This window comes from Perna viridis, chromosome 14 (genome assembly GCF_037379345.1).
Source record: "Perna viridis isolate PV_CMFRI_1.1 ecotype Kerala chromosome 14, ASM3737934v1, whole genome shotgun sequence".
NCBI classification, from domain to species: Eukaryota; Metazoa; Mollusca; class Bivalvia; order Mytilida; family Mytilidae; genus Perna; species Perna viridis.
Window position 1 is genome coordinate 659,564 of NC_142458.1, and position 19,364 is coordinate 678,927.

At 33.3% G+C, this 19,364-nt stretch overlaps 1 protein-coding gene across 1 annotated transcript in view; it reads right to left on the reverse strand.

Annotated features, from left to right (window-relative positions):
- Positions 1 to 19,364, reverse strand: part of LOC148597659 (exostosin-1-like) — a 69,955-nt gene that overhangs the window by 41,326 nt on the left and 9,265 nt on the right. The window contains exons 2-3 of the mRNA XM_088560065.1: positions 10,092 to 10,166; positions 8,616 to 8,742 (exon numbers count right to left, since the gene is read on the reverse strand). Coding sequence (XP_088416191.1) covers positions 8,616 to 8,742; positions 10,092 to 10,166 — 202 coding nt within the window. The remainder of the gene's footprint in view (positions 1 to 8,615; positions 8,743 to 10,091; positions 10,167 to 19,364) is intronic.

Below are 19,364 nucleotides of genomic sequence, written 5' to 3' on the forward strand. Positions count from 1 at the left end.
ATAAATGGCAAGGTTTAATACATAGAACCTGGAATGGAGAGACACAGTACAAATCATCCTACAAAATAAATATCTTAGCATTCCCTTCAATGGAAACTAAGAAATCTGTTGCAGAAAAGTATAACATACAGACTGACTGATGGACAGCCAAGGGATTTGCAATATAGCTCCTATGAGTAGACAACAAGATAAATGGTAACATCACTGTAAAACATATGTAATTACTTTTGGTAGAGATTACATAAAGCATTGCAACAAACTGCTTTGCTGACAAAATATTTCACAAAAGTTAAGTCTAATTTGAATGACATGAAAGAAAAAGACCAAGTAATTTACTTCCATACAATGACAAAGAAAGAACTGAGACTAGACATCCTGTAATATATATTAGGCCAACCTAATAAGTATTTTTGTTTACCAGGAACATGTTCAAATTACTGACAATTTAGGCCAACCTTACAAATATTCTTGTTTCCCAGGACCATATTCTTCAATTATTGAGAAATCTGACCAACTCTACAAATATTGTTTCCATGGACCCTGTCCTACAATTAGTGACTTACAATTGTTTTGTTTTTCAGACCTCATATTAAAATAACTGAGAAGATCAGTAGGTTGGTAGTCTCTCGATATTGACATCAAGCAAGGACTTTTTTTATAAGAATATATAATGAAAGATCTATATATCTACATCACTGATAATTCACTATCCATCTGCAGTCTCTGAACCACAGGCACAGATAGAAACTAAGTAAAATGATACGAAAGTAATCAAAATATACACTGAAACCTGTCTAAACCAAACCCTTTTCAAACTGCAGGTTTTGTTCCATTTTGGTAGGTATGATATACAGAGGTTCAAAACACATTGACATTGACAGTTGAGGGATTTCAGACAATTTCAGACAATAAGAGTTTACAGATTTCAGAAATTGATAGCAAGGGATTTTAGAGATTTCAGACAATATAAGACAATGACAGAAAAGGGATTTCAGATATTGACAGTAAGAAATTTCTGACAATGACAGTAAGGGATTTCATACATTAACAGTAAGGAATTAAAGACAATGACAGCAAGGGATTTCCAACATTAATGGTAAGGGATTTCAGAAGATGAAGACAGGTCATATTGTAGTACAGTAAGATTTGTAGCATTAAATCGTTTGAGAATTTCATTACCAATATACTTGTAAGGATATGTACTGAAATCTATTTTCAAATTGGCCATGTTCAATCAAAACAAAATTTCAAAACATTATACAAAAAAACTTTAGGTTGCATGACTATTGATAAATCAGTTCTAAAGGTGTAAAGAAAACAAAACATTTACATTTTTTGCTTCAAACTTCTTATGCACAGATTTTGCAAGTCATGTTAAAATGGTGTGTTGGCTGACCACATCTACTTGCCATATGTATGCAAGGTAATCATTTATATATAAAAAAAAACATACAATAACCATATGCAAGGTAATCATTTATATAAAAAAAAAACATACAATAACCACACTTACAACTGCAGTAACTACTTCAAAAGAGTTATTTTAGTTATTTTTCAGGAAGAATATAAAATTTGACATCTATATGTAACATGTAACATACAAGTGAAAAACGGCCATGCGATAATGACCTCCTAATCTGAATAGCTGTCAATCTGAAGAAAGAATCTCACACCTTACCTATTATTGTTCACCATGACACAATTCTATTTTTGACTTGCAACATCAATAAAAAGGGGGAGAGGTGTTCCAGCCTATCATTTGTAAGCAAATGTTTCCAAAACGGGGTAGGAGTGTGAACCTCCCTCCATCCTCCACCCCCACCCCCGATCAATATATTAAAATCAAAACACAAGCCATTGGCATGAATATCAAGCCTCCCACTATTTTTGCTGTTGGTTTATCATGAATTAAATAAAGAAAATTGTCTTTAATCATCATTATTCTTTCAACAGTCAACTTAAGTTTAAAATTTGTGGTTTTTGTGTGAATTCTATCACTTGTAATTGTGTGGTATAAGATATTATACTGACATCAAATTTAATATGTCTATGTACTACATTAATTGTACATGTACCAAACCACAGTTTCTTTAAATTGGCTCTTCAAACAAATACCCCACTACTGCCACCAAGCTTCTGACAACACCAGGATGGTACATAGTAATAAAATAGGCCTCAAGCTGTGGACATCATTCATCAACATTTTAGGTGTGTTTTTACAAATACCAATCATCATCCATTTAATAAAGCTAAAAAATGACCTGACTGGGTCACCTTATCAACCCAGTACTTATATCAGTCAAATTGTTTCTAATCCTTTTTCATCAGATTTGTACCAATAAAAACGACCCTGTCCACATTTTAAAACAAAAACTTGAAATAAATGAGCTTTTTATTGTTCAGGTTGGTTTATAATTTGATACCATAGTTTAAAGTATAGGTTTTTAGATGAAAGAACATTTTGTAAAAATGTTTGAAATGTTATTTGCCAAGTTGTTTCCAAACAGATAAAAAGCATTATAAATTAATTTTTAAATCTTGAACAAACAAATGAATATTTGAGCTCTGAGCTTAACACTGCATAGTTCCAAGTCCTATAAGAATCCCACGAACATTAATCTTGCAACCTTATTCTGTCAAAACAGTGAAAGGGCAAGACTGATGTAAACTTTCAAGTCAAATACAGCCAGTCAACACTGTGTAAGCATTGATTGGGTTAAAGGGGTCCTTGTGCCATTTTTCACATTCCAGCTGAAGGTGTCACATGGAAATCTGAAATTTTTACTACGAATTGGCCAATTCTCAAATCACTGTGTCAAAGAAAATTGATGAATGACTTGGTACATTTGTCAGTATTCTGTAGTCATATTTTTCAATGGATGAAAAATCCCCATAGAAGTTCTATGCAGGATACCATAAGGAACATTCATACAAAATTTGGTTCAAATTGGTCAAGTAATGGATAGGGGTACAAATTTACTTTCAAGTGAAGAAGGTCCAGGAGGACTTTTCTAACTTTCAAATCAACAGTCCATTTGAGGAAAATCATAACTCCACAATCAAGTAGTTAGATGGAAGTCCAGAATCCAGGTAAACGAAATTTCAAAGGTCCCAGACCTAGGACCATTACTAATGAATTACATACATACACTCACATTTATCTAGCTTAAAGAAGTCTCACAATCCGAAAAAAATACACGACCTCAGCAGAATCTGATTCACCTCGGTCTACCATTAATACATGTAGTTGTCCAGCTGAAGCATGCATCCACATGATCTAATGAATGATGGATAAAAAGTACCTGATAGCTTTTAATGGAAGTGAAGTTAGTATTGGCAGAAATTTTAACTGCCCTTGAATCATGATTAATTTTTTTGCCTTACAGTAACAAATTTATTTTACATCCCTCTAAAAATGTTCTTCAGGGAAACTCTGTCATATCATCTATATTACAAGACAATGTTTTCATATCTTTACCTTAATACCATCCAACATACCCAGTGGTGCCCCTGAGAATGACCCTTTACAGGCCTCAGCATAATTTGCAATAGGAGCAAAATTTTTACTTTACTGCATTTTAACAAGGGTATTAAGATTTTTTGATTGCTATCAAAAAAGAAACTCTAAAGTGCAGGTTAAATGTACACAGGAAACAAAGGTTATCTAACACTCACGATAAACTTCTGATCTTCGGCAACAAAATTTAAACCTTGGTTTGTAAAATTACTTCAAGGAGATTTCAGTCAGATTTTTTATATTTTAATTTTGTATAAAAAAGCATAAAGTGGGCATTAAATTTGTCAGCAATAAAGATTTTAATAGATTTGGGAAGGGTTTTAAACTAGTTTTTGTCAGGATACATACATAAACATCAATATGAAGATAATTAACCATCGATCCAATGCAAAATCTGAACAGAGCATTCATTGATATCAAACCTGAACAGAATTAGGAAACATTTCAGCAGTCCAAGTTAGTGGAAGTCTGAGATAAAGGACCATCAATATCTGATGGACCTTTGGAATTTAACTTATGTAGGCTCAGAACCTACAACTGTGTTCATCTGGACTTTATTGTGGTTGAGTCATTGATTTGACACTTGAAAAACTCCAGGACAGACCTTCCACTCTTGAAGGTCAATTTAGACCTCAAAAGTTTCCTGATTTGATGAAGATGGACCTGTCAATATATATTATATTGCCAGAAATTGATTGGCCAAAAAGTTAAAAATTAGTCTGAAAAAACATCATATCAAATCAAGTGCTGTTTTCCTACAAATAACCAAAACATTAGAAGCAATGAAGACAAGTGAGTTCTATTGATTCTTACATTTAAACACGGTTGGGTGTTATAGTAGGGGTATAGTTTTGGTTTCAAAGAAAAATTCTTATCACAAAGATTTACCAGCATTATTTATTACCAACTGTCACCATAATGATCGTATGCAAAAACTGCATTTTGAGAAATTGTTTTGTCCAAGTATATATCATCAAAATTTTCCACCTGCAAAAATTAAACCAATTAAAAACTGAGTTTGGAAGGAGTAAAATCCCATTATTCCCTGAACTCCAATCTTACCATTTCTACACAACTGCGTTTAAGTTTAAGTATCTAAGATTTCATATTAGGAGTGGCTTAGATAGAACTGAAAGCCAAGAGTAATGAGGCTAGAAAATTAGGGGTGGTAGAATTTATTAAAAATCGAGATTTCATGCAAAAAATTAGGAAGTAGGGAGGATACACCCTGAATGCCTTTTCCTGGATCAAAACCAGAGATTAACTTGAATAAAATATGGAAACAAAACTACTTTCAGAAGTTTCAGTTTTTGTAGGTATGACTGTAGATCTCAATATAAAAATCAATCACCTTAATTTGACAAGGTATGTGTCAGAGATGTACTTCAAAAGCTTGTGAGATGACTAAAAGAAACCAATATAACTCTCAGTCACAATTCAAACAACTTTCATTCATGGTGATTCACATTCCTTATAGAGATATTTAAATTACCCAACTCTACAAAATCTCCTATCTAAGCAGACAAACCCATGAAATCAGACACTACATTCCATTCACAAAAATTTTAACATTAAGTTTCCTATTTCATTGAATGAAGTCAACAAAAATTTGACAAAGAACACAAAATTCATGTATATAAACACACTGGTTCCTGTCAGTCATTCAACAAAGCAAATTACCAAGGTATTGTTGATACTTCACTTGATCAAAATGTAGCATTAAACTTCAGGGAATCACAATGAAGGGTTAACAACCCTGTACAAGAGAGTAAAGTAACAAGGTATTGACACTGTCACAAAACATTTACAGCGGATAACATAGGTAACTTCATGGAGTTTAATAACCAAAGAGGAGCCTCTTGCTCCTAGGCTCTTTTTTCATTTTTACCACTACTACAAAATAGCATATGAATACAATGTAGATTATATTATTTAACAGTGCATACAGTGATGTTCAGGAAATAAATTGGTCTCCCAATTATTAAATAACTGATAATACCTGATTATATCCTTTGTGTAGTTAATTGGACAAACTTTCTATCAATTTCTATTGAATTGTCTTCATAGAATTTAAATCTCCTTGTAAATTGACCAGTTATCTACCTAAAAATTGCTGTTTAAGCCAAAAAGACCACCTCAACTCCCTGAACATCACCATTTAACTCACTATAAATAATTTATAAATGGAGACAGAATAATCTTGCACTACAATGAAATTCCATCAAGAAAATCACTACCTACAGCTAAATAGACCAAAAGTTCAAACTGAACCATCAACCAGACAAAAGATATATCAGTTGTTTCAAAGTTGTACCTAGATGATGCACTTGGGATCAAGTATTCATTAAACAGGTTAGAATAAGAAAATTACATAGCAGTGCAATCACTCAGAGAATGAAGATAGGAAACAATATTAGGCCAAAAAAATAATAGTCTTGTTTCTTGCTACCAGCAAGAAAAAATACGGTAAGTAGGTAGGGAAATTATTTTATTTTTCAAAAACATTTTACATCAAGTTTATTGGGAAATCTAGACTTCAACAGTGATTGAACCAAAATGACCCTAAAATGTTTAGGGTTGGTACAAAAAACTAAGGTAGCAGGAAACAAACACATTATTTTTTTTGGCCTAATTTCTTACAAGTTGATTCTTATACTTTTAATATGAACAAAATGGTAATTCCAAGAAGGAACTTAGGTAATAGGAATCTTCTTACAGGAGCCAATGACTGACAAATTACAGGATGAATCACAGTTATGTCTATCAGATGATTGAGTTACTTGCTACAGTAAGTGGCAGTTTGCTCTTCCCTTTTTTCATAATGTTTTTCTGTATGCACTGTAATACATTTAGCTGTGCAGGGACAGATCCAGAGATTTATGAAAGGGGCTTCCAGAGGGGTTTCAGGCTTATTTATGATAATTTTCGCCTAAATCATGAACACAATGGAATTTCCAAACAAAAGGGGAGGCCTTTCTCCTAAATATGCCTTGGATCTACAGTCACTATTGCTGAGGAGTATAGAAATCAAACCTACAGCTTGTAATATTTTACTGTATCTTCAATAGGATACTTAATCCCCATACCTGCTTCATGTGCTATTTAAAGGAACATGAAGTTGCATGCGTTGTCAAGCTTGGCATACCCAACTCATACAGGAAGTTGATACGTTGTCAAGCTTAGCATACCCCACTCATACAGGAAGTTGATATGTTGTCAAGCTTAGCATACCCCACTCATACAGGAAGTTGATATGTTGTCAAGCTTAGCATACCCCACTCATACAGGAAGTTGATATGTTGTCAAGCTTGGCATACCCCACTCATATAGGAAGTTGATATAAGACAGCAAACAAAATCATTTACAACGTATGCCCCATCAATATGAAGCTACACACCAAATTTGAAATCAATCCATCTATTTGGGACCAAGGTTCTGGGGACAAAAAATTTCTACTAGTATCATTCCATTTAGTGAAAGGGTAATCAAGGGAACCAAGATCCTAGTGCAAATCAAAAAAATGTAATCCAGGGGCAAAGACCAGACAGGAAAACAGACACACAACAAAAAACATAAGATAACCAAAATAATATGTACAAAGAACAAAAGTACCAGTAATTGAGCAACTCGGACTCCAATAAAAGGAAGCATAGACCAGGTGCACCAGCAGGGTAAGCATCCTCTGCTTTTCTAGACTTCAATCTTGTAGCAACATAAAACAAAGTAGAGAGTTGATATCAGACAGCACCCAACATTGCTTAAAGTGTATGCCCCTTCTTTATGAAGCCACAGAAGCCACACAACTATCCACTGGGAGCCAAGATAATTGAGGTAAAATCCTAACGGACAGATGATTCTAATATACCACCCACTTGAAAAGGGGGAGTAGAAAAATAATTCCTGAAGATTTTTTACACTGATTTAAATCACTAGTGGTGTACATTATCATGTTATCTGGTCATTGAATTCTGTCTTGGTATATGAATGATGAGGGACAACCTTAGTGAATAATTGAAACCAATCTATAAGTACTAAATACAGAAACATGCAATAAATCAATTACCACCTGATGGACCAACTCCAGAGAAATATTCAAGTTGTAAAATCAGATAAAACTAATTGTCACAGCATCAGCCTCATCAACCTTACAATAGCTTCCTGGATACAGAATCTTTTCAGATTAAAATCTGACCTTACAGGTGTCTAGACTGATCAATCACATGTCAGAAGTATTTATCTTCCTACCATACCAGACAGACAGGGCTGTGTCCTCTTTTCTGTCAACCGGGGCAAGAGCAAATTTGGTGTGGGCAAGTTATATATTATGTTACACTTTCCCTTTGGCAAGTATATAACTTTTCGGAAAGGAATTGTCAAGTTCAGAAAGCAGACTTTAATCATTATTTACAATGTAGAATTTTCCTAAGAAACCCTAAGATTAAAAAAACTTCTAGAATAGATTTCTGAATCAACTATCCTTTGTAACCCTTTCTTTTCTAGTACATCATCCAAGGCTGACAGAGTATAATAACTGTGAATCACTGTACTAGGACCTTCTGTTTCCACCCAACAAGTTCACTCCTTCCCCACTTCGTACATCAACTTCTTGTTTCATACCAAACTACATTCTACAATTCTATCCACTTCAATAGAAATATAGTATACTCTAGGATCATACACAATTACAACCCTTGTTTGTGTTAGACCAGATCTGAAAAAAATAAAGTCCTCCCAGGACTTGCCTACAGTTCAGGAAATACAAAACCCTGACAGGGATTTTCAGCTCACAACCCCTGTGAAGGTCCTGAAAAGTTTGTATCTATTCTCAGTCTCTGCATTAGTAAATCTCTTATTCACTGAACTCCATCTGATGTCTAACAATCTTTACATGCCCTGCAGGCCTTTTCACAAGATATCATAAGTATAAAATTAGTCTTAAGGTATGACGTAATAAAAGACGTTTTTAGACGTCATAACTAACGTCTGATTTTACTCTTACGTTTTTTTGGTGAAATAAACCACTGAACTCTTGTCCCTTTCAGCCTACAACTTGTTAAGTGAAGCAATCTGATGTATATCTGAATCTGAATCCACCTACCTGGAATAGTAACCTCTCGTCACCCCACACTGCAGCTTTGCTCCAGTCAATAACTTCAGAGAAGGGTAACTCCCAACCATTGCTTAGTAATACCGGTATACACCCTGCCTGCAGGGACTCTAAAAACCTACAAAGATAACATTTACCTGTAACTTGAAGCTAGAGCAGCCTTAAATTGAATCATTGCAGAAATTCCACTTTTCCAAAGGCGTAATATTTCATGAAATATAGTCCTCTGGTAATATGCTTGGCCAGAATGCAATGCCAGAAATGTTCTACCATTAGGTACAGTAAACATATTTAGTTTTCGAGGTGCACTAATTTTTGCTAATTTAGAAGTCGATGGAAAACTGCAAAATAAGTACCCACTAAATTGATTTTGAACACTACATATAATGATGATAATTTGTTAAACCTCAGAAATTGATACCTGCAAATATGTTCACTAGACAGAATCAGCGAAAAATTAGCAACCACGAAAATAATATGTTTACGGTAACTGTCTTGTTGTGTCCTTGACATAATATTTTGTGAGTTACTAAACATGTCAACACCTACATATCTCATTGCCTACATTCATATGTCATGACAGAGAAATCAACAGCACTAAATCTTTGATTCTGCTCATCAGCATTATATATTAACAGGGTTAAGAACTATCTACAGGATTCTTTTGTTTTTTCAAGTTTTTTACATGTTTGTTGGCAGCAAGGTGACAACTATGACATATTTACTGTAATAAATACCTAAGATTGATCACCTAACATTCTTTGAAGAAAATATCATCAACATTTATATGAAAGTGATGTGATGGGTGCTACTGGCAGAGCTTATGCTTCCTGGACACCCAATATCACTCCTGTTTTCATAATGGAGTTTATATTGCAAGTGTTTTAGTTTTTTGTGTGGTATTCTGCTTTTTTATCTTCATTCTCTATATTACTCTGTTATCGACATTAAGTATGTGGATCTGATTGCTGATTTCACATTTTAGGCCAAGTGATTGGATTCTAACCTTCAAGACAATCTTTTTTCTTAATAATAATAATAATACAGAACTCAAATTTCGACTCATCAAATCACTTGAAATTGAAAAATTGAAGAAAATCTCAATTGGAGATTTTTTAATTAACCCAGGCTAGATATTGTAACTACTAAAAAAAATCACAAAAAATTGACCTCACACTGTAACCCACTATAGTACAACTCCTCTGTTCAGGCCAAAAAATATATGTTATGTTTCCTATTACCTGACCTGCAGCCCTTTTCACAAAAAAACTTTAATTAGATGTACATGTAAATTATGACATCATAATATATCAAAGTATTGTGACATCATAACTTACAACTAATTTTTCACTTACAGAATTTAAAATAAAATCCCAACTTACCCACCTGGAATTTATTGCCTTGGTTACAGGATACAGACATTTATGATTTCTTTTGGCCTTAAAATGATTCAAGTGTTATACAAACCTAAATGATCCAAGCCTTCTTCCCCTTGGAACCAAACAAAATGTGGCATTATACAGCAGCTTCTTATAATCATGTCTGAAACAGATAACATGTTGCAATAAGTAATAGAAATTAGAAACAACAGAAAGTCATGCTTGCATTATCAACGTACAGACAATTAATGCTGTGTATGAAGCCTCAACTGTCTCAAAATTTGTTATACTACATAACTTACTCAAATATAAAAAAAAATGAACAGTAATATATAGAGGGCACAGGGGGTTGGCAACCCCTTTTCATTGGAAAATTTGTCATTTTCACGTGTAAAATTGACAAAAACATGGCAAATAATGTCCTACTATCCTCTTTTTCTGAGAGGGAAAGTTGTTTATGATGCTTTAGTTCTCTTTGGCATGTGGAAAACTTGAACTTTTGAAAGGATTTCTTACATTTGGAAAGCAGACATTGATAGTGGGAATGTTTAGAGCTTTCTCGTGAAAACCTAAAATTTAAAAAAATCCTAGAACACAGTTGGAATCAGATTTGTCCTCCAGAACTCATCTCATGGCCTTAAATACATTTTGAACAATGGAAACTATAATAAAGAGAATTTAGAACAAATGAAAGCAATCTTAATTGTTATTTAATAGGAACTAAGCATCAGCAACCTACTACATTCATAGATGTGATTGTTTGAAATTTTGATGCAGATGCATGTATGATAGGAAGTCTTCCATATTCCTGTTGGTTAAGACATTACAGATATACATGTAACAACATAACGGCGCATTATCCATTAAGTTTTATGTAATTTGAGTACAAACAGCTCTGTCCCTTAAAAGCAAAGCCTAAAATCATAATAATTGCATGATATATACATGCACAAATGATACAATCCTACTGTCTGTAAGTCATTTATTTTTCATTAATTATTTACAAAGGCAATCTACCCAATTCCCTAATGCTCATACTAAAATCCCATCTATTGAAATATTGACATTACTGTCGTGAAACAAAACGCCTATTGACAACTAAAATAATGCATCTTTATGATATGCCCTGATATTTAGAGAAATAATGGAAAATAAAGGTATTTTACTTAAGTTTACATTAAATATTCAAATATAAAATATTTCCATCATTCTCAGTCTCCAATTTGTCCAACCAGGCAACAGATAAAATCAAACTATGAAATGAATGTTCCATAACTGTCAGTCCCCTGCTTCCACTTGGACTCCTAGACATGTAATTAAAACCATATTTTGAATTATCTCCCTTAGCCAGTATTTGACATTCTATAAAATACATTGTACATGTATGTACACATACATACATACGATACTGAGCCATGTAAAGTTTCAACCAATTTTAGCTGTTATGGAACTGCATTTAAAAGAAAGAAGATGAACAGACATTTCTAATTAATACTCATTTACTGGGGAAATATGATAGGAGTTAAGGATGAAATGTTTTACATGTATAAACTCTCATTATATGAGTTTGTTAAAATAATGATAACATTGGACTTATATAAAACTCCTTTTATACATGTATGATGAAAACAAATGGACTTATTCATCATCACCCAAAAAATACTACCCACAGAAGAAAAATTGTCTGTTTAAGGATATCGTACCCTATTTTTATTTTTTTCTGCCTACACTAGCACATTTTATTGATATTTTTTGGATGAAATACCACTTTATGATTTTTCAGTTGAGGACTATTTAAGTAAAAAAAATCCTCCAATAAGTGTCTATATAAAATAATTATGGAAAATAAAATGTTATTACCTACCTACCTAATAACCTATCCTAATTTTTCATCCAATGTAACTTTAAACAGACATATATTATTTTTCAGCTTCATGATCAGGCAATTAAGGAAATATTCCCAACAACAGTCAATGTTTAATACCTCAATGCTATAATTTTCAATACTATGACAATTTCTAGAACAGCTATACTTTATAATCGTCTATAATTCTACATAACAAGCTTATTAAGCTCATGGTGGGTGAATCTATTGCCCTAACTGCTGATTCTCATGTAAAATTAGGCATAGTTTATCTGAAGGAGTGATGGAGGGGAGACTTGGATTGGAATCTTGGAGTGGAATTTTAGAGTGAAAACATGGAACAGATAATAAGGTTTGGATTTGAAATCAAATGTTTGACTTTTCAATATACATTGTATTAATGTATGTATAATGACTGATTGATTATTGGGGTTTGACACCAGTGCAGCAATATTTCAGCTATATTCAGGCAATGAACATGAAATGGATGATAAAATGATGATGAAATGAAAAATGGGATGGGACACAAGGATAATGGGGTTGAAAAATTTTGATTGCCACTGTTAATAAGGGAGGGATGGGTAGGGTCAGGCAATTTAACCTCCTGTGGCAGACCACAAAGGTTCCTACTCCTATCGAATGCCACAGCATGGTTCTTTAACGTGCTAGGAACATGGCATCTTTCCAAACACAGTGCATCACTATGGTTTGCAGTTTGATTTTCCATATTATAGCCTGACAACCCCAGCATTTAACACGCCTGGGTTACTCCATTCCACCACCTGGGCCACACAACCCAGTTGCTCTCTGGGCAGAGCACCCTAGCCCTCTGAGCACTATTGAGTTGCCTTTTACGACAAGCTTAGCGTTGCTGCAGGTCTATTCTTTTGAAACCTGGACCCGCACAGAGCAATGTATGTATAATAGAGGTGTAATAAACCAGTCATAAATTGTCATTATTTTATAGATAACAGTGATTTACTGAATGTTATCAGTGTAAATTCACACTGTGAAATAAATTCGGTAATTTCACTCTCGGACTTCCACCTACCAAAATGTCACATTAGAAATATCAACCCGTCATTCACAAAATTCAAAATTCATGTTGGAAATAGCATTGAATAATTGAGGAAATCTATACAAGGGTAAAAATTAGGAAATACAAGCCCAGACCATACTTTTGTTTAATATTTTTAATATGTTCAACTGAATATTACCAAAAAGTTTGGTAGCCCAGCTCAAAATCTACTGGGCGACAGTTAATTTTTATTCCTGCTATATAATAAATAGGATTATCAGTTGGTTATCATGAATAACCAAATGATCACTAAGAAAGCATAAAGATTTATCTCATGTGCAGAATAAGTTCTGCACACTCTTTAAATCTAGGCATTCTTCAGCACTCGTGATCATGTTATGGTTATTCACTCTTCCCAATTACTTATTCTATTATCATTGACCTTTGCTAGAACAATACCTGTATCGTATCGTATATCCTAAATTCTGGTACTAAAATTTTACTTATTTTCTTATTCTATCTGAACTGTGGTTTCTGTTTGACTTCTTGTCATCAAGCTGAAAACGTTGAAATGCACAACAAGGGCAGTTAAAGAAATTGTAAATGCCCTTAAACAATGTTAATCAAGATTTGGAGGGTTCTGACTTCCTAAACAAGAGACTCCCAGGAGCCTGAATGGCTGACCTGTTTGAATTTTGCCTTTCAAAGGCAATAAATTTAAAAAGAAGTTATCCAACAATTTTGACTCAAGAAGCCTTTGGTAGAGCTTATCATAAGGATCATTTCAACAAATGAAAGTTTCTTTTAATCTATCACTGTTTTCAAGATATTGACTGAAAACTTACAAAAAAAGGTCATTTGTCCCCTTTTAAGAGCAATAACTCTTACAAGGGGTCAGGACTCATTAACCACTTCCGTGTCAAATGCCCCCCCCCCCCCCATCCCCCCTGTAGTACCAAAAACACACTGAACCTAGAAATATGCATTGTAAGTGCATTACTTGTGTGTATTCTGATCAAAAGTAGTTAAAATAAAGCTGAGAATGTGTACTTTCAAATTATACTTGTAATTTACTACAAAAGTGTATGAATATTGTTTACATGTATGAATAATTTGCCTCCATGCTGTCAGTGAGCAGAAAAGGTAAAAATGTTGATTTTCAGTATTTTCTATTCAAGTAAATTTTGTGAAGAATTTCTATGGTCATCGTACCATTAGAATAATGATTTTGAAAGCCTTATTTTCCAAGCTTCGCAATGATATGCAACTTTCAGGTGTCATTTGTCCTGGGAATTCACAGTGAAACATTGAAAATTACTTGTTTAACATGTAAAGTAATGGAAACTTTTTAAGCGGTTAGTGAGACCTCATCTGACAACTTTTATCCCTAAAGACTTTTGTAGTCCCAATAATAAGGATCATTTCAGCTATTGAATGAATTTGGCTAAACCTAACAGTTTTGGAGTTATATGCGAAAAACTACTGTCTGACCCATACACTGTATGTTCTATTTTTAATAACGGCTGCCATGTTTTTTGACGGATCAATAATCTCCACTTCAGTTCTATGCAGGATACACCAAGGAACATTCGTACCAAACTTGGTTCCAATTGATCAAATAATGTCAGATGAGAAGATTTTTGAAAGAAATAATAGCAAAAATCGTTGAAAAAGGGCAATACTTCTAACATGGCTTAACGGATTAAAACCAAAATTTTACCAAAGATAGAGCTTATCATGCTGAACACTTTTATCCAGTCAGAATTTATTTAAACCTAAAGGTTTTAAAGATATATGTGAAAAAGTACTGTCTGACCCCTAAGTTCTCTTTTTGGTAACAGCGGCCATATTTTTGACGAATCAAAAATCCTCACATCAGTTCTATGGAGAATACCCCAAGGAACAATTATACAAAGTTTGGTTCTAATCAAGCAAGTACTTTCAGAGGAGAAGAGTTTTGTATAATTGTTAAGGAAGACAACGACGACGATGGACACCAAGTGATGGCAATAGCTCATATGGCCTTTGGCCAGGTGAGCTAATAATTACTAATTACAGAATGTCAATTGTTTTTCCAAGACTATTTTTGCCGATGTTGTAAGATGAGTAGTGTTCAATAAACAACATACACCTTACAGTTTTTGGTACTTTATATGTTTTTTTTAAATCACTGTCCAGTTTAATAACAAACAAGTATATTCTAAACTACACCGTAGATTGAATATGTACATGTATTTATCTATCCAGTAAGTGAAAGGAAGAATTGAAAAATAATAAAATAATAAGTAATAAAAAACTACACTTCAAGATGCCACTCCATAACTCCACTCCATAAATTAAACCATGTCTGATTCTGATGTACAATATAAAATTATGACAAAACAATCAGATTTTTCACAGTATTCTTCACAACAAAAGCCATTTCTGAGACAGAATTCTATTGGCAATTATATAAACGCAGCAAGATTTATAACATCTTAATTGCTGAAGTAAGTGACTTCAGTTATGCAATGTTGTTTTTAGTGCATTTTGTCTTATTTTAACATCAATACCAATAAATCCTAACTATACAGTATAATCCACAGAAATTGGTACCTTTGGAGAAGACTATAACAATGTCTGCACAATTTATTAAAAAGAAGTGAACAAATATAACTATATATAGGCAATATATCAACACCTATAGCATTTACATAAAATGAAAGATAACAAGATTTACATGCTATGTCACGTCTTACTAAGAATATCCCTACTCAACCATTAGTGTCTAATTACAAAGTGATTTTCATACTGTTTAAGGAAAGGGGCCAAAGGCCCATGCAATTTGAAAAAAAGAGCTTGTAAGAACCATCTGTGCAAAATTTAAGTCCTATGGACAACAAATACAGTAATTTTCCTACTGTTTTCAGGAAAGAGGCCAAGGGTCTGTACTATTGGGGAAAAAAAAAGAGCAAAAAAATTGTGAATTACTTGTGAGAAAATGAAGGCAAGATTTTTTATTCAAAATTTTTAAAAAAATGATGTCTACATTTTATGGGAGTCAATGTGATGATTATCAGTAATTGAAGTGAAGAGAGGATTTTGTGAATTCTATAAATCTCCATTTCATTCATGAACAAATCTTGAGACAATTTTTCAAGTCAAAATTTGGAATTTCACTGCTGAAACTTGAGAAATTCAGCCCCAAAATAAAGGTTTGAAATTGACTGAAACGGGAACTAGATAAATAAATGGTATCACAGCCTTAGTAAAATTGTTTATGAACTGGTCTGACAACCTCAATTATGACATACCCCATACCCTGAAAACTTCTCACATACTGAATTTTGATTTATATGTAAGAGTGTAATTCTCCAAGGCACCGTAGCCCTAATTACCCTGAATCTAAGTTATCAACACCTGACCATTCAAAGAGAACACAGGAAATGGAGAAATGAAAACAGCAAGTAACTCTCAAGTCATGATATCAGGCAAAAAAATATGTATTTGTTTCCTGTTAAAAATTTCAATGTTGGTAGGTAGGGATTCTATTTTTTTACTAATATCAAATTAAACAAATTTAACCAAATGTACTTGGATTTATTCCCAGTGTGTTTCTTTATATTATCTAGAGGATAATTGTTATAGAACTGGCCTAACTCCCTTACTCTGCCAATCGCTACTGAGAGTGGCCATTTTCTTGATGGAGCCAACCTGGATCAAGCTATTTCTAAAATTTTAGAATAAACTTGGTACTGAACCATTTTTTTTCCAGAATTTCATCAGAATAGTTCCAAATCAGTCATGTAAAACAAACATATATTTCTTTTTGTTGTGGCCTAACCAGTCTGAGATGGAATACCTAGGAATTCATTGATAATCATTCTTTAGATAATAACATCAACCATCTAATTGTTAATTCTTTCAAATGCTCAAATTATTGATACCCTAAAGATGTATCATTGAACAAATGTAGCAGTGTATGTACATGTATATATATATATTGCAATACAGTACACTGGTTTCAAATATTGTTACTGAATTGATAAGGACTTCCTTCCAATTGTAAATCTACATGTACAGTACAACCAATGTTTTCTATATTCCATGACACCATGCCATACACAAAATACCCATGTAAATCACAGATATAAAATGCATATACATGCAAAATGAAAGCATACAGTGTACATGCACATACAAATGATTAATGTATACAGTCACAAAATAAGTTTGAGATTGTGTTGAAGATATCTTGCTAATAAAAGTACACAAATTACATTATACATGTAAATTTGTTCAGGTTACAATTTGTTTAACTACTACTTGAGCAAAGATTTTAACACATTTTCCCTTGAAATACACTGTGAAGTATCTGTAAGCATTACCACATTGTTTTCCAATCAAACCCATTTTTAAATTCACTCAAAATCATTGGACCCTAAAACAAGAGACTCCCAGGAGTCTAAATTGCTCACGTTGTTAGTCTTTCAAGGGCAATAAATTTATCAAGGAGTTGTCCAACAATTTTGACTGAAGAAGACTTTGGAAGGACTTATCATAAGGATTACTTCAGCAATTGAATTTTTTTTCTATAGATTTAATATTGTTTTCAAGATATTGGCTGAAAACTACAAAAAAAATGCCATTTTTCATCTTTCAAGGGCAATAACTCTTACAAGAAGTTGCCTGACAACTTTGATCCCTAAAGACTCTTGAAGGCCTTATAAAAAGGATCATTTCAGCAACTGAAAGAGTTTGGCTAAACCTGACAGTTTTGGAGATACTTGTGAAAAACTACTATTTGACCCATATGTTCTATTTTTAGTAATGGCAGCCATGTTTTTGATAAATCAAAAATCCCCACATTAGTTCTATGCAGGATACCTTACAGAAACATTCATACCAAGTTTGGTTCCAACTGGTCAAGTAGCGTCAAATGAGAAGATTTTTGAAAGAAATAACATTAAAAATAGCAAAAACCACTTTTACCCATTGTCAGAATTTGGCTAAACCTTACGGTTTTGAAGACATTCACGGAAAACTACTGTCTGACTCCTTATTCTATTTTTAGTAAGGGTGGCTATGTGTTTTGAGGGATAAAAAATCCCCACATCAGTTCTATGCAGGATACCCAAGGCATATTCAAACAAAGTTTGGTTCCAATTGGTCAAGTAGTATCAGAGGTGAAGTTATGAAAATTATTAACGTCGACGACTACGACAGACGCCAAGTGTTGAAGTGATGGCAAAAGCTCACTTTCACCTTTGGCCAAGTGTGCTAAAAATATGGATCAACATGGAAACACAATATTTCAGCTTTGTCCTTTATTCATGTACATGTAGATTTTGTATCAAAGTACTCCATATAATATGAGGAAAGGTTAATTTAGAAAATGGAAGGTCCAGTTTCTTTATACATTTGTAGACTTCAAATCATAACTCCACTTGATGTAAACTAAAACCAAATGTACTTCATAGTGAGTACAGGAGATTCATCCAATCCTAAACTTGTATGATTAGGTTTGTTTTTTGTTTTTTGTTTTTTCTTTTTTTTGTGATTTTTAGGTAAAAAGGTATGTGAAAAAAATTGGTGTTTCTTATTTTGGTGGGTGCTAATTGGAGTGCTAAGAACTTAAGCCCAGAGTAAATATTTTGCAGAATTTATTTTGTTGTTTTTAGACAGATCATTAAAATAAGCCAAAATTAGCATCACATAAAAATGACCCTCTATATGCTATGATTTTAGGCAAATGACAATAATGTTATGGGTGAAGTCTCAATCAACAGGGATGTGTAAGACTTCACAGAACCACTCACTCTGGGTCTGTTGTTAAAAGTTTGAACAATCAGAATTACATACATTACATACATCATTTCCGACAGAATAGTTTTGAGCCTTTCATTCAACAGACCCCTTTCATATACATCCATAGGATGTCACTGCTTCGATCCTAATACATATTTTTTTCTGATGATTCACTCGCAAGTGGCTTAGAACTCAGAAATTGGCTTCCTGCAAGCAGGGTTCATCAAATTTCAAGTGCTCATGCATATTAGGCCAAATAAAATATATGTCTGTTCTACCCTACCTACCCTAGTTTTTTGTGCCTACCCTAAACATTTTACAGCCATTTTGGCACAAGCACTATTTAATATGTCTATTAACTAAATCTAGAATGTTTTTGAAAAATAAACTTCCCTACATAATTAACCTATTTTTTCTTACTGGTAGCAGGAAACAAGAGAAAAGGTATAATTTTTTTACTATAACAATTTGACAAACTTCTCCTTTTTGCTTCAGACTCAGTGAATTAGTGAGTTTAAATGTCCATAACAGATTAAAATGTTCAATGCACTATACATTGTATGTCTTATTTCAAAACATGTACATGTACTGTTGCAGCAAACATCTTCATACATACATGTATTAATCCAAGAGATTAGAAGTCTAAAAAAAATCAGCTTTACCATGTGCCAATATTCAATGTCTTCCATCCA